Source organism: Tyto alba, unplaced genomic scaffold, assembly GCF_018691265.1.
Source record: "Tyto alba isolate M040663 unplaced genomic scaffold, T.alba_DEE_v4.0 Super-Scaffold_22, whole genome shotgun sequence".
NCBI lineage: Eukaryota > Metazoa > Chordata > Aves > Strigiformes > Tytonidae > Tyto > Tyto alba.
In genome coordinates this window covers 29,337,662-29,353,764 of record NW_024881296.1, presented here as the reverse complement: position 1 = coordinate 29,353,764, position 16,103 = coordinate 29,337,662, and the positions used below count along the sequence as shown (strand labels likewise).

The window sequence follows — 16,103 nt, the reverse complement described above, 5'->3', positions numbered from 1 at the left end:
GTTGCTTTGATATTAGTGCAGAGGGATGTTCTGGGACTTGGATGTAACGTTTCTTCCTTTCAGCCTCAAACTCCGACTCATCTTGTAGAAGATCTGCAGGACGTTATCAAGCAGGAGTCGGAGGAATCTGCAATAGTGGCTGGGCTACATGAAAGTGGACCCCCTTTGCTGAAGAAAATCAAACAAGAGGTAAATCTCAAACTTACCTGAGGCAATTTAATTCAGCACTCTTCGCTGAGAAACTTATACCAATACCTTTTCTGTTAAATAGCTGTGTCTGTTTTTCTTTCATGTGAGCCCCAAGATCTTAGTGTCAGTTCTATATAGTATACTAGGCATGCCTAATTCATCTCCCATTGATTTCCATAGAAGTCTTTCTGCTGTTTTCAGCAGGGGTTTGCTTGGGCCGTTCTAATGCAGTTTTCATTTGAAACTTTAAAAGAAAAAAAGAAATTAGACAGGAATTTGGATTGAGTCTTTCTAATATTGGTGAAAACTATAGAAGAACCCCACAGGGACCAAGCTCCATGGAGTGACTTAGAAACCTGAACATTTGAGGACATTGCATTATATTACTTTGTCACTAAAGTTCTAAAAATACATATATTCTCAGTCCTTTCTAAGGGATTAAACTTGTGAATACTGACAGAGCGCTGAGTGCAAGTATTCAAAGTTTTATTAGGTGGGGATTTTTTTGAGAACCTTGAACTTTTTTCTTCTGCAAAGAGCAAGGGTGCTGTAAAAGACAGTACCGTAAACATGCATTATGTGTGTCTGTGAAGAATATTTATTCAATTTATTAAGCAACTGAGCGATAAATCCCTTCTGGTCAGTTAAGTACTGGTTTTTATCATGGTGCTTTCTTGCTTTCAGGTAGAGTCTCCAACAGATAAAGCTGGAAATTTTTTCTGCTCAAATCACTGGGAAGGAGAAAACCTCAACACTCAGCTGTTTACACATGCATCTACTATGGAAGATGTGCCAGTAAGTGCAAGTTTTCACACCACCAAATGATTTTTCTGTTTTACATCCTCATTCAATTCTTAAATGCAAGAGAGGAAAATATTTTGTCTGACCTGCCTCACAAGTAGGCATTATTGATTACTTCCGTATCGTTTTCCTGTATTAAGCTTAAGAATCAAAATCCCTCTCTTAATTACATCATGGTAATGCCTATAGAAGGTAGCAGAAGTTGCAGTCATTGTGCAGCCCACAGTCTTTGTAATGAGCCTGCACTTGAAGGACGACTGCATCTGTGTATAGAAATGACTAGGTCACAGAGTTAAAACTGGTAAAAGAAAGAGAGAGTCTGTTTTGTTTTGTGCAAAGGAGACCTCGTATGAGCTCAGTTCCATTTGCTTTGCTGGGACTATTCAGTGTTACTGTTATTATTGCACTTGGGAGTTTCACTGGATGAAAAACCTTTACACATGACAATGCTCCTGCAAAGCCATGTCCAAGGGACCCCAGGCTGAGGTTTGCTCCCCAGCTGTGTGCTCTGTCTGCGACTGAGCCCTGTGTTGCACTGTCTGCAGTCAGGCTGAGTTTGCTTTTAATACATTTGAATCCAGGTTGTTCTCCTGAGTTACTGAAAACCAATTTTTTTTTTTCCTTTTTCTGTTCAGAATCTTCTTACCAGCTCCATTTTAAAGATGCCTGTGTCTGAAGAGGATGGTAGTTTTCACAAAACTTTTGCAGTACCTAGGAACAGGCCACTAGCTAGTCCTCTGCAGGTAACTATTCTTCGATAAAAATACCCTTTGTATATAAAAATACATATATATATATATATATAGCTTTCTCACAGACTGATTTTAAGTTTTGTGTATGGAAGAATGAAACATTCCGATGAACGTAGTGGAGGATCTCACTTTACCTGTGGAGCGTGAGGACACAGAGGCTACAGCTGTGCCAGGAAGCTAAACAGGGCAAAGCCCCGTGCGTGGGGCATTGTAACTCGGCTGGCTCCGCCGCTGAGTTGGCAGGATTGAGAAGGAACGCAGGCCAGAGGCTTTTTCATATAATCTTCTTGTCGGCGGCCCTGCTGCTGTGGAGAGTGGGAGACCTGGGTGGTGTGGCGGTGGCCAGAAGTTGTCGCTGGCCTCGGGGTAGAGCAGAGACCGTGGCACTGCCTGGCTGGCTGGCACAGATGGGGTCAGTATTGCCCATCCAGCCGAGCGCGGGGTGGCCTTTCCCTGAGGGCGAGCTGTAGGTCACACCAGAAACGTGGTCGCAAGCGGTGGTCTGCAGGGCCCTCGTGACGCTGGCGGCCAGTTGTACACCTTGGGATCCCTGAACTGAATGAAATGTGCGATTGTTTTAATGTAAGCTGGGTGTGACGCTTGCTTTTCCCAAGTGTTAACAAACATACACGCTTGCTGTGTTTAAAACATAGCTGTCACATAGGGCCTGATCCAAAGCCCATGAAAGTCATTAGCAGCCTCTTTGTCAACTCTTGTGGACAGAAGTCATTCAGAGAATGAAACACAGCGTAGGTAATGATAAGTTATCCTTCCACCACAGCCCGTACTTTTGAGGTAGATGATAAACGTGATTTTATATCCCTTCTCCACACGGGCAAATTGAGGGAAAGTGTTTCATTCCCCAGGGCGAGTCACTGTCAGAAAGGAAATTATAACTCCATAGTTACTGACTTTCAGACGGGTAGTCCACATGGATAATCCTTTCTTTCCTCCCTCTTTCCAGAATTTACATTAGGGGTTATTTACAGTAGGAAGGAATGAATAAAGCCTGGATTTGATTCAACATCTCTAACTGGGCATTATAAAGCGAGATACTAACATTTCATGCATGTCACCTTTTGGCACAGTTTGCCATGGAACAGGTTCGTCTTTTGCACTGCAGAATCATCTGGTGAAAGCAGCTTTGGAGAGCAGGGACTGTGTCTCCCTTCTGCATGGGGGGTGTCTGTGGGGGCCACAGACTCACACTCCCTATTGCTTATTTGCTCTTTTCTCATGAACCGTGTTTCTTCGCTGCACTGTGGTAGATGGCTAAGAGGAGGGTTTGAAGATCCACTGCCCTGGGTTAGGGCAGTTATTTAGGGACTGAATTCAGACCATCTCATGGCAAAGGAGCCCAGGGCTCCAGCTTTGTGGGGGGCTGCTGGAGCTCCCTGGCTGGCACATGGGAGGAGGCTGCTGGTCCTGCTGCCGTGCCCCCACGCCGACGCCTGGCCCCGTCCCCCAGCCAAACTCCGGGCTCCTCCACAGGTTTAGGACAACATTTTCAGGTAGCTAAAAAGAGTATGTTGTGGGTTGTCCTGTTACTAGTAGTTGCCTGCACTCTGCCTGTAATAAAAATGAAGCATCTGAGGTGCCTGTAAAATAGGATCTTTTGATCTTTGGTGTAACAGTGTTATGTTTCCTGCTATCTAAAAATAATTTCTTTACAAGCTGCTGTAAATGAAAGGGCTTGTTTAACCTTATCTCTTCATTCATGCTGATCTTGTTCAGGAAGTTTACATCAGTCAATTTGTGGGCCATTCTGGATCCCACTCTTCAATACTTGGTCAGGAAAAGCTTTTACTTTTGCATGTTAAAAGTCAGGTATTCTCATTGTTTTGATAAAGCGGACTTTTCCTTAGGTAGGAACTGAATTAAAAATTAGTTCCCAACTCATTTCAGTGTTTAAAACATGCTGAACTGAAAGAAAAAGCAGTTGTAAAAAGCCCCCAAATCAACATTTAGTATGCAGCTTACTGATGAACTAGTATGAATGTAAAATTATTCTCTGCCAATGAAGAAACATTAAGTGTTTCAGCTGAAGTGTAATCCTAACTGAAGAGTGAGGCTAGGGGTTTCTTTGATGGTAACACAGATAGCTTTTTCAGAATGAAGTACAGACTTTTTATAGCAATGTGATCTTGTCTGCCAATCGCTGCGCTCTCTGATTTGGACTTACTGTCATGGTTAAAAGGGAGAATCTGCTTCATCCCTGGTAATGCTGCTTGGCTTCAAGTCAGAGAGGAATGTGGCCCCGTGCAGCTTGGGAAGGACACATGGTCTGTCTGTTTTGCACCAGAAACTGCTGCTGCTCTGCCCTAAAGCTTCTCCCACTCTGTCTCAGTGGAGTCAGATGTTTGTGATGAGGCCACAGCGTGTCTAAAGGGTGCAAAGCAATTGAAAATGTTAGTGTTTGCGCTTGATTTTGACTGGTAGCATTTTGTACATGACCAGTTTTTGGCATGTTCTTATGCTTTCTAGTTTATAATTTGGTATATTGCCCACATACGTGTACACATGCACAGACACACACGAACACTGGACTAAATCCCCTGATTGCATGCAAGTAGACATGAAAGACCAGGGAATGAATCTGGGTAAAATTTAATTGTGTCTGCATATGTTTACATTGCCTCTGTTAATACTTTGGGCCTGATCCAACTGTTCTTACTTAGGCAAATTCTCATTGACTTCAGTCCAAGTAAGAATTATAGCACTCTCTGCACTTTGGGATGTGTGCATGGAGAGGGAAGAGAGAAAGAAAGACAGCACTAAACTGTTTTTTTTTCCAATTTGCTTGGTTCTTAAAATTCCATTTTCTTTAAAATTTGAACTTAAATAAGAGAGAGGTAGCATGCTTACTAGCCCCTAGTATTTTTCATTGCTTTAATAATCTGCACTGTATTTACATAAAGAAAAAGATTTGACTAGCAGTAGGCTCACCAAAGTGCCTGATTACTTACTGGTTTGCTGTTAAGTTCCAAAGAAGGCAAGAGTAATAAATGCTCAAAGCAATCTCTAAGGATATTTTTACTGCATTTTGGACATACAATTGATCACACGCAACTTAGTAAATATTAGTTGATGAGCATATCAGATAGCAAGATATGAGTCACCATCACTCAGGAGGAACAGCATGTTGCATCATTTGGCATGTGAGGTCAGGTATCTGCGTATAACTGCAATGGGAATTTAGTGGTATCTGTGTTGAACTAGAGCAATGGGAGAGAGTCCCCTTAGACCCGAGAAGAGTTTGATCCCCTGGTTAAGTCTCTGTAGGACATTGGAAGTAAGGGCAGCTGTCTGTAGGATCTTTCTGGTAAGGTATCAAGGTTCAGCCAGCTTTTTTATCCTGCGTGACAGATCTCACACTTGCGTGTTGGGTATTCTCTTCCTGGCAGGAATAGGAGATGTCTCACCAAACCCACATGTTGCCTTAGGGTGGAATTACTCTTACACTCCATTGCATGGATCTCAAATACTTCTGCTTTATATTGGTGGAGTTAGTTACAACCTATATTTTTGCATCCTATATTTTTGTCACTCAGACAATACTTAGTTTCACCATAGGGTGATTTTGGCCTCACTAGGAACTTTTCCAAGGATTAAGAATCTGGGATAACATATCCAGTCCTTATTGAGGCAGGCTGGTGATCTGTATTGAGCATTTACTTGAATAGTGCCTCATGAGAGGTTAGGTAAGCATTCTGTTTCTGGCTGTTCTGTGTAAAACTTACGTTTTATTTAACATTATGTTCCATAGCCAATCAAACATGTAGCAGTACATAATAGAAACTATCATAACATAGACATTTTAACAGTTAGAAAAGCAGGCTAAATCACAGACCATCCACCTAACTCTCCAGGCTATCAAAAGATGCCGTGAAATGGAAGCTTTCAAGAAAATAGCACGGCTTTGGTATCTTCTTCCCCAAGTAGCAAAGGAAACAACACAAGGTAGAAACTCTGCAAGCTAAAGAGAATGTTCTTCAACCCCTAGCTCCTGTCACTTTCCATTTTTTAACCACAGACTGACACGTTTCAGATCAAATTTCCTGACCTGCAGTGGTTTGTGTAACAATTTCTTTAAAGTGTAAGTTTAAAGGATTTTAAAAGAGTTACTTAGTTAACCTTTTCAAGTGTGTGAGCTGTCATTAAGCTTAATTTTCTCTGTTTGAAAAGTGAAATGTGGAATTTCATTTGCAGCTGGTTGTCAGACAGAATGTATAGGTGAGGCAGCATGCTCTCCTGCAGCAGCAGACTTTCTCTGGTTTTCCTCCATGGCTTTTTTTAGGCAAGAAGATCCCAAAATCTCATATTCTTCTGTGTTGAGTAAAGGGAGTGGGGGAAGCATGCTGTACTCAACTTCTGGGAGGTTAAGATTTGCACAGCAAGGAAAGGCAGCCCAGGGGGTTTCCCACACTTGTGTTGTCCCTTCTCCTACCAGTGGCTGGTGTGTACAGGAGCTGTGCGAGGCACAGGTGAGGGAAGCAAAAGGAAGTTGGAAGCTACACGTCAGTCGTCGCCTATTTTCCTCCCAGGGCAGCAGAATTTAGGTTGTAAACAGAGCAGGATTTATACCTGCCTCAAGCAGGCAATGGTCTCTCAGAAAGAAGAAAAATGGCATCTTAACTGTCAGCTATTTACATCAATATGTTCTGATGTGTGAATAAAAAAAATTACTTAAGGACAAAACTAGAAAGGGACTGAATATCCTAATGTAAGTTGCAGGTGCTTAGCCCATTTCTATATCTCACCCATTAATCTTATTTGGAAAGCTCATACATTTCTAACAGGAGTTTTGTCGTGAGTAGGGGTTTCAGGGTTAAGCTCTTACAGGCACTACCAAATAGCTCGTTCTAGCTCTGGTATCAAGCCTACAATGAAAGCTGAAAAGTTGGACCATCTTGCTGTCTCACATTTAGCAAGCTGTATATCTGAGCAGCTGAGGAAACCCCAGAGTTCAGGAGAAGGATGTCGCATGCCCCAGAGAAGAGCTAGCAACATGAGCAGAAATAGTGCTCTGCCTTATCAAATGAAGTAGAAGTCATTTATGATCACTTGAGTTTTCAATTAGCCTTTACTGTCTGGTCTTGATAAATTGAAGGGCTTCTCTTTTTTCTGCATCGATTACAGAATAGAAAACCATACTATTCTACATGATGTGCATCGTATTTTGCTAGGAGATTGCTTTGTTTAAGGCATTGGTTGTTGTACTGTTTCGGAAGGAGTACTGTATTTCTGTTACAAGCCTTCTTTTCAACAGCATGTTCTGCAAATTATCCATACTGTGTAATGTAAGGGAAACTGGCAAGAAATCCAACTTCTCGCAGTAGAGAAACTTGATAAGATAACTTCTAATAGTCTGAGTCTTCTAAATATTTTTAAAATTTTACCTTTTTTTTTCGTTGTAAATGCCAGCACAGCTTGGCTAAATTAATGGGATTGTATCTAACACCAACAACTTTGCTGGAGTTGCTGAAGACACCTGCCAGAGGAGATTTAAAATCTGTCTTCTGATACAGTTCTTTGCTCAAAGATTTTTATTACACTTCCATCAGTTTGGGAGCTCGGTACTGCAGGACTGCAGCAGCATTTGGTTTCAGCAGCCACTCCTAACGCACAAGGTGTCATAAGGCAGGGGCTTTCTTAAGCTGTGCAGACGGCACATGAAAAGGTGATCCAGGCTCTGAGTGCAGACAGACTAGAAGCACTTTTTCACAGTCTTTTCTTTCCTTACTCCAATCTGTTTTCTCTACATGGTCCAAGTTTGTATTTAAAGTGCTTTAACTGGATATCCCAGTTACAGCTTTGACAGTTTGTTTACAGTTTGCATCTGCCTGAGGGCAGTTGAAGGCACATTACAGGATAAGTGAGGTAGTTTTGCTTCCAGGAGAAGGATGTGCTGGTAGGATTACTGAGGTTAAAAGAAAAATGAGCCAAGGAGAATGACATAGCTGGAATTGTACCATGGGTCTGTAATTTTGTCCTATGGGAACTCGTAGTAGTATACTTTCTTCTGCCCCCGACTCCTTGTTTTAACTTAAAGAGAGAGAACTGCTGTGTGTGGGAGAGAAAAATACTGCTGGAAGTACTGGCTGAAAAGGCTTAAATTCTTTTAATTGACAGCAAAACTAAGAGTAAACTCCTGCTCTTTGAAGCAATTAAAAAAATATATATATATTGAATGAATTTTACTGTGGAAATCCCTTTCTTTCCCCACTGGCTAGGGATTTAGGTGCCAAAAAGAACACCTCACTCTAAGATGGCTGAGTTTAAGTAGGATGAATTCACTGAATCAATGAAAACATGCCCAACAGTTTTGGTGGGTTTTGGGTCAGGCCTTTTGTCTTCTAGTTATAAACCTGTTGTGTTACCACGTGTTGATTTGCAGAGTTGGACCTTTAAATGTGATAAGGCAGATGTGGTGAGCATTCTGCAAAAGCAGCAGCCTGACTTGGGTTTCTGGGCTGTTTTCCTGCATACCTCCAGCTTTCAGCTCGGGTCTCTCCTTTTTTGATGCGTTTGCTAAGCACTGTTTTCCGCAGGGCTCTGCTGCTGCCCTGTAACGGAGCCTTGTCAATACTTGCTGTGATGCTGGCGTGGAAGGAGGCATTGTGCTTCTCCCGTTTTGCTATGGGGTCCCATAGCTGTGTGTGCCCAGCGCCGGGCAAGACTCTCTGCCTGGGTCGTGGGACCCAGCGCTCCCTGCCAACGAGGGAAGTAAAACTTCTCACACTGGGATGACTTTCACACGTGCCTCCGGTGCTGCGCTGCGGGGCTGGCAAGGCAGAGGCATTGTGCTCTGTTTTGTGCTGGCTGCCAAAAGCCAAGGCATCAGACAGAAAATGTTTATTAGAAATACCCACTTGTCTTAGTAAATACATTACTTTAGTAAATCTGACTACTTTGGGTCAAATTCTGCTTTCTTTACTGGACCAAAGCTCTCACCACCATCACCGAGGGAGCAAAGTTAGTGTCTTTTTATAAATTTGTCATAAGAGGGAAAAAAATAGCATAATGTATTTCTGGGGAAATAATACAAGGGTCAAAACTCTGTGGAGAGATTCACCCACACCGTCTCTATGGAAAAATTTAAGTAAGTTGTTTCAAGCAGGCTCAAGCCAGGGGTCTAGGTGCTCCTCGTGTCGCTTGCTGCATCTGCTGCCCAGCGCTCCACAGGGTGCTGGGGTAGGCGAGCCCGGAGGGAGGGCAGAGGGTTACTGACTGCCTGAGCAGCTTCTGCTGCACTGACATCAGGTTAAACGAAGACCAGGCTTTCAGTGGAATGAGTGACATGTAGCAGCCTGCCGAGATGTTGGAGATATCAGGGTACAGATTTTTTTTTTTTTTTTTTCTTTTCTAAGCACATGGCTGTTAATACAAAGAGCTTAGTGTAGATACTAACGATTGAGCCAAATTTGTGAAATCAGGACACTCCTCACCTGATGTTACATCTGTTTTTTAAAAATTGACATACTGTGACAGATGGACTTTTCCTTACATGTTTTCAGTTATTTAAGGGACTGATGATCTCTCATTTCTAGACCAGTGCATTAAAGCTTTGGGGGATCACAGGGAAGTACCAGCTGGACACATATTTTTGACCTTTGAAATGATATATATTTGGGAACTACCAACTGCTTTTGAGGTGTACAGACCAAATCTGACTTTTAAGTAAAACTGATGGCATTGTACCAGGCATTAATTCAGTCCCTGATGCAGATAACTCTACAACAACAGGGTAGAGTATTCACAGGTGCCTGAGTCCCACTGAGGATCAACAGGAGGCTGCAGGTTCCCAGCTGATGTAGGTGCCTTTGAAAAAGTTACCCTGGAAGCTGTTTAACCAAAACATAAAAGAAGCTGTGGCATGTCGCATGCATGTCTGCGGCATGCAGAAAGTATGTCACACCTGCCTTTTGGCTGTGGCATGTGCCCTAGGCTGAGCCACAGCACAAGGTATACAGCCAGCCCAGGTTGAACCACTCTAGAAAAGAGGTGTGTGGCATGTTTGTTCACTTCACAGATGCAGCTTTCCCACAAAAAGCTGCAGAAACTTGATGATTTGAGGCCTGACCTGGTTCTCCTTTGTACGGGGAACTCCCACTGAAGCACAGCATGAGTTTTGCCTGCAAAAAGGCATCAGGAACAGAGATGTTTGGAACTTGTCTGCAGGGAAGAGAAAGCCATCTCTAGGGAAGTCCATCAGAAGTTTACAGAGGGCTAAAGTGCTTGCCCTCATCTTGACCACACTGCTTACTTACTCATTAGTTTTGTCCCTTATAGACGGTGAGCCCTCTGAACCAGGGAACCCCGGTCCCTGTGCCTGTACCAGTGCTCTGATTAGGGCATGTTATGAGAAATTATCTGTATTTCATATGTTGCCCAGCCTTTTACTATCCATATGTGTCAGATAACACTGTTTACAGTCAGAAGAGCATTCTCTGAGCATTAAGGCCAGAGAATAATTTAAGGAGCCTCTTGCAGAGTTAGCAGCTGGAAGGAGCAGCATAAAGAGCCATGGGCTGGGACAGTTCTGCTTGTAGTAGATGGTTTGCAGTCCACTAATTATGCTTCACACAGTGTCCTAGTGTCCTAGATGTTGGGAAGGCTTCTGGGTTGGCCATCTCATTGAACAATGTAGACTTGACCTGCAAAGATGATCTTTGTTGAAAGCAGAAGAAAATAGAGAAGGGTTTCTCCTGACTTGTCTTTTTTGGTGGATCTTGGGTGTAGACCTTCTCAATATTCAACAGTACTGGGATCCCCTTGCTGGCAGGCAGCTTTCCGTTAAGCACAGTCATACGCATTTTTGGAATGCAGAGTATTCGTACAACTAGCTCTATATAATAATAGAGTTTTTATTCAGGGCTTACGGAATATCTCAATGTGGAAAATCAGACACACTGAGTAAGTGAAAGAGTTCAATAGAAAAAAAAAAAAAAAAGTGTGTGTAAATGTGTGTGTGTACTGGTAAATTCCAGGACCTTTGAAATTTCATTACTGTTTATAGCTCAAGGCAATGAGAAACATCTCACATGTGTAGTGAGTAAATAAATACAGCATGCACAGCCCTCTGTAGATATGTTTATCTCACTTTAACATTATACTAAATGGTGCCTGTAACCTCCATAAATACCACAAGAAGTGAAATGGCTTACACGATAATTAAAATGCTGTTTCTGCTGAGAATTGCTCCCCACCCCTCCTCTCCCCCCGCCTGGCCACTCTCTTTTCTCCTTTGCCGGAGGAGCTTTGCTAATCGCTTCGCACAGGTGAAAGCAGCTCTGAGCACCGGACTTTTTGTTAGCTGTGGTCAGGCTGTCAGGATTGTCAGGTTCGTTTTGGGAACGCAGAGGCAGAGCAGCTGTATTTCTAGGGTGGAAGTTCGGCAGGAGTTTGTGTGTGGTCATAGCAGTGGACATTATAACCGAGGGCTTTAGCCTGTCTGCGCCCTGTTGACTGTAAAGTCCACCTGTGAGTGAATTCTCTTTTTAGACCTTTCACGGAAAGGAAGGATTAAAGGCAAGGCTCTAGATATGGCTTCACTGAGAAGACACTGTGTGAGAGGGAAGTGGGGAGGTTTGGATCCTGTCTCCTGTGGTGTGCTCCTCCGCCGGTCGTCTGCTCTGCCTACCGGTTAGCAGGCCGCTAACTGAGAGGTGGGGGGGGATGATATTTTTTTGCCTGTCGTGCTGAGATTTCAAATTCTCTGGAGATGGGACAACATCCTACTGCACGTTCCTGCAACACTTAACCGCGAGCAGGCCTGGCTTCAGCTGAGGCTGTGGATAAATCACACGGTGTTCACCCCAAATCTCTCTGCCTGCTTCTGATTTAGCATCTGAACAACGCCTGGGAGTCGGCGTCCTGTGGGAAGGTCGAGGATCAGATGGCCCTGACGGATCAGGCGCGCAAGTACATGGCCGCCTTCCCCACCCGGACTCTGGTGATGTGAAAGGGTCGACGGACAAAGAAGCATTATGGTTTTGAGAACACTTCACCTCCGCTGGGAAATTCCTGTTCCTCTGCATGAAAACTTTTCATGAATGGGAGAAGAGCCTATCTTTGTTGTGGTACAACAGTTGGGAGCAGCACAAAGTGCATTTAGTCACTCAGCATATATATTCTTGTTGGATTTCACCCAACTTAAGAGGATTTTTTTTTTTTTTTGAATGATACTTGCCTAAATTATTAGGTATTAAGTTTGAATCAGTAATTGATGATCTTAAGTGCAGACTTATAATAAAGATAATTTTTCTTGTACTTTTGGAGATCAAGCAGACCTAATACACCAGTATTGTTATTTCAGTGATGTGCTAGCCAGGGGTGGGGTTTTGTTTGTTTCTTTTTTTATTTTTTTAATAATAAAAGAGCAGGTACTCAAACATATATTTTAAGTCACTGAACAAAATGCATTGGTGTAAAATACTGAAGTGGAAAGCATTACTACAAACGCTAGTCTGTGCAAAGGGGGAAAATTGATCAAGATCGTGAATGCTCAAACATCCATGCCTCTTGAAAAATTCTTTTCTGTTATGGTTCTAGGCCACTATACAATGTGTGTTTCTGTTTGGGGGGGTAATTAGCTTGCTTTAAAAAATATTACTGTATGAAACATAGATTTATGAGAAAAATTATATTTTTATTCAGTAATTTAATTTTGTAAATGCCAAATGAATACTGTGTTTTGCTGCTACAGACCTTAGCGTGTAGACATGCTGCTAGTGTAAAGGAGCAGTAGAGCTTTATATGGAAAGAAGACAAATGTTGATGTTAGCTAATTGACTATGCACTAGCATTTCAGACCTTTTTATTTTAATTTTTTTTACATCATTTATATTTTTTCCCCTTTTTTATAAGCAATATTTTTGAACACTGTTCCTGGGAGATTTTTTTTTTTTTTTTTTTGTCTGGATGTGTTGTTTTGTTTCTCATTGGTTTGTAACAGCATGCATTGCACCTTCATATGTTTGGGAGAACACGTGTCTTGTTCATGTTGTCTGTTTTGTTCCATGTCTAGCTAATTGTTCCCTAACTTGGGTCTTGTGTACTGAATCAGGTTCTTAGAAATACATGGTTCTTTGTACTGCCATACCAAATTTTTATCGATATGGCAAAACACTGATTTTATTTTATTTTTTTATTGTTTGGGTTTTTTTATAACAGCCTCTGACTTTGCTGCCTTAATAGCATTTGGTGCAGCTTCATCTGCACTTAATTTTTTATACGAAAATGTACTGCCTTGTAGATAAATAAAGTGTGTTCTTTTTTACTTAAACCCACGTGGTCTCCTAATCTTGTCTGTCTTTAGTGTTTTGGCAGTGTTGTTATAGGCAACAATCAAGCCAAGAAGGTTTTTTCCAGCACTCTTAGATAAGTCAGGAATAGAGTTTTGCACACTATAGGTAGCCTCAACATCCTTGGTTCTCATTGACTGTTAAGGAAGTGGAAGGAACATGGCACAAAACAATCAGTATTGATCATGTTGTGGACTCGAGGCACATCTCTGGTGACACCAAAGTCCAGGTCAGCTTCAGCTGGCGGGAGGCCTACTGCACCGTTTGTGCAAAACTGCTCTTCTCCCAGAACACTAGATAATTTATTTCTTCATCTAAGACCATCAGATCAGGAACCCACTGAATAAGAGCAAAATATTCTGGGTCCCTCTACTGTAGAATAGATTTTTGCATGCTTGTCTTAAGAAACCAGAGGCGAGAATATGGTTCAAAACCCTGTGCGTTATGCTGTGCAGCAAATAATTGGGCAGACCTGCAGAGCCTCGTGCAGCATAAACACTGAGGACATTCAGCACCAGGAATTCCGGAGAGTAAAAGCATTTGCCAAGAAAACAAAAAATGAGAAAAAAGATGCAACCTGTTTTATTTAGTAGCTTGAAAATAAACTGTTTGCTGAAATTTAAGTTGATGCAAGTGCTTCAGACTGATATTCTTGAGAGCAGACTTCAGCTCTGTGAAGGAAATACTTCCAATTCCAAGCTTGTGTAGCCACCCCATATGGGCTGAGAGCCCCCACAAGTGCCTTCCAGTCCTATTTACTCCTTCACCACCAGCCTGCCCGGTCCTCCCAGCCCAAGCCACGCACCAGCCCTCGTGCCATGCCACGCACAGAAAAAGAGGAGCAAAAAAGGCCTTTTCCACCCTCCACAAGGTCCCTTCTCATGCGCTTTTGGCTTTCAGCATGAGAAGGGACTGGTGCCTGCAGCAGCCCCCTCCAAGTTTTACCTGTGTGTCCCACCTGCCCCCGTGTGTGGTTCGGGCACTCACCAAATGCTGGGGGGGAGCCAACTCCGAGGTGTTTTGGCAGCGGTTGCCACTGGCAGGCCCACGGCGCTGGGTACGGATTACAGGGAAAGGGAAGTCGGCGGGAGCGCTCGTCTGCGCGAAAGCTGTGGGCTCACGCCGAAAAAATGCTTGTGCAAGATGCGAGGGAGGACTGCGGGACTGGATGGTGTGCAACTTGGGAAGAGGGAAAGGGCTGCCTTTGAGGCGTGCCACAGCTTAAGCAACATGTTACAGCTTAAAAGAAGAAAAAAAAAAAAAAAAAAAAAAAAGGAAGGGAAAAAGAAACACCAAGCTTACAACAGGTCTTCAAGGCAAAGCTCTTGCCTTGTAGTGCTCCAGCTGTAACTGCATCAAACCTGGCTGAGTTCAAACAGATCATTATCTAGAGCCCGGTGCGGAGCAGTGCCGGGAAACACGAGGCTCACCCTGCAGGTGCCCAGGATAGCGACTGGGCTTTTTTAACCCCTACACCTTCAGTTGCTTCAAAACCCATGTTTAACATGCAAAACCACTGCAATAATTGTCTTGGTGATGGGCCACTTAGAGCTAATACAGAGGAAAATGTTTCTTTTTGCCCTTTCTAATTTCATTGAAAATGCAAAACACTCAGTAGATTAAGGCTGATTTGCATATGTTTCTGCAAGCGTGTGGTGCTCAGCACCAGTGATGGAAGAGGCTTTGTTTGAATGCTGTAGCCCAGGAACGTGATTATTTTTCCTCCAGCAATAGCTACTAAGTTTCCTTTGCAACAAAGCGACACCTCCTATATGTCTTTCTCACACCAATACCTCCACGGGACCATGCTCTGCTTACTGTCTGAAACACATGTCTTTCTTTCAGAGGTCCAAGAGAAGTCCTACCTGTCTGTTAAATTCCATCTTGAGCTTCGATCAGGCAAGACCTATCCTGAGACATATCCATGTAATTGATCCTGGTGATGCCTGTTTGGCCTTGCAGTGGCCCTTTGCACAGGTGTATAGCCATTCCAGATCTATTTAAACCCAGAGTAACCTACCAAAATGAAGGAAAAACAGGTTCAGTCAAGTTCTCATTTAATGGAGAGTAGATATTTGGCTCAAATTCCTATTAACCTTTTTCTTCACTGTAATTATAACTTAATAATGTTGTCAGTGGGAATTCTTTTGATTTCTGAAAAGAATTTAAATTATCATTTCAGCATGTGCCACTAATTAAAAATGAAGAGGCAAAGGAGCCAAGGCAAAAATAAAGGAAAATACCAGAGCGTGAGGTGTTTCCCAGCTAGACCCTGTAATTCTGCAGCTCTCCCCAGTAAAGTATATTCTATGCAGAGAGTCCCAGGGAGTTAAAATCCCACAGCTCTGACCTATATGACATCCACAAGCCTAAACTGAAAAAGTGCCAGAGCTTGGACTGGTTTGGGATAAAACATTACATCGTGAATGAAAGAGCCAGACTTGGCAGTTAGCCACCAAAAGTCTAGGAAGGAAAGATTCTGAGGCACTGGTCTGCATCTTGCTTGTCTCCTTGTTCCCTAGCATGGGCAGAGTCAATTACTAGCCCAGACATTGCTCAGGAGCAATGGTGGTGTTCTGCCGGGGTGGCCAAGGAAAGACACTGGCCACATCCTTCAACAACCAGGCTAACATCTTAATTCAAAAAGAAGCTGCATTTCCCGACCAAATGCACTTGTTCCCTTTGTTTGCCTCTTTTCTTTGAACTTGACTTCAACATCTCAGCAGTTTTCACTGAAGACCATGGTACCAGAATTAACTGGTTTGTGACTTTTTTTGCTCTCAGTGACTAATATGGATAAGATAATGAAGATAAACCAGAGAGGTCCAAATTCTGTCTTCAGCTGTGTCTACAAGCTGGCAGTGGTTATACAGCTCATTGTTAAGGGCTGTGAAATGTATTCACTCTGCTATTGTTTTTCCATAAATTATTTGTGATCGGGTGGTTGGTTTTTTTACAGTCCCTCTTGATACATGACATTTCTACAAGGCATTTTTCCAATCCATTTGAGTATCAGAACAACTGCTGATCTTTACATTTTCTTTCAAAAGAGCCT

The 16,103-nt window shown here is 42.8% G+C and overlaps 1 protein-coding gene across 4 annotated transcripts in view; it reads left to right on the top strand.

Annotated features, from left to right (window-relative positions):
* MYB (MYB proto-oncogene, transcription factor) overlaps positions 1–13,029 on the top strand; it is a 28,541-nt gene extending 15,512 nt beyond the window's left edge. For all 4 annotated transcript variants that reach the window (XM_042796209.1, XM_042796207.1, XM_042796208.1 and 1 more), the window contains 4 exons: positions 64–189; positions 874–984; positions 1,626–1,733; positions 11,590–13,029. In XM_042796209.1, the coding sequence (XP_042652143.1) occupies positions 64–189; positions 874–984; positions 1,626–1,733; positions 11,590–11,706 (462 nt within the window). In that variant the 3' untranslated portion in view covers positions 11,707–13,029. The remainder of the gene's footprint in view (positions 1–63; positions 190–873; positions 985–1,625; positions 1,734–11,589) is intronic.
* Positions 13,030–16,103: the final 3,074 nt, after the last annotated feature.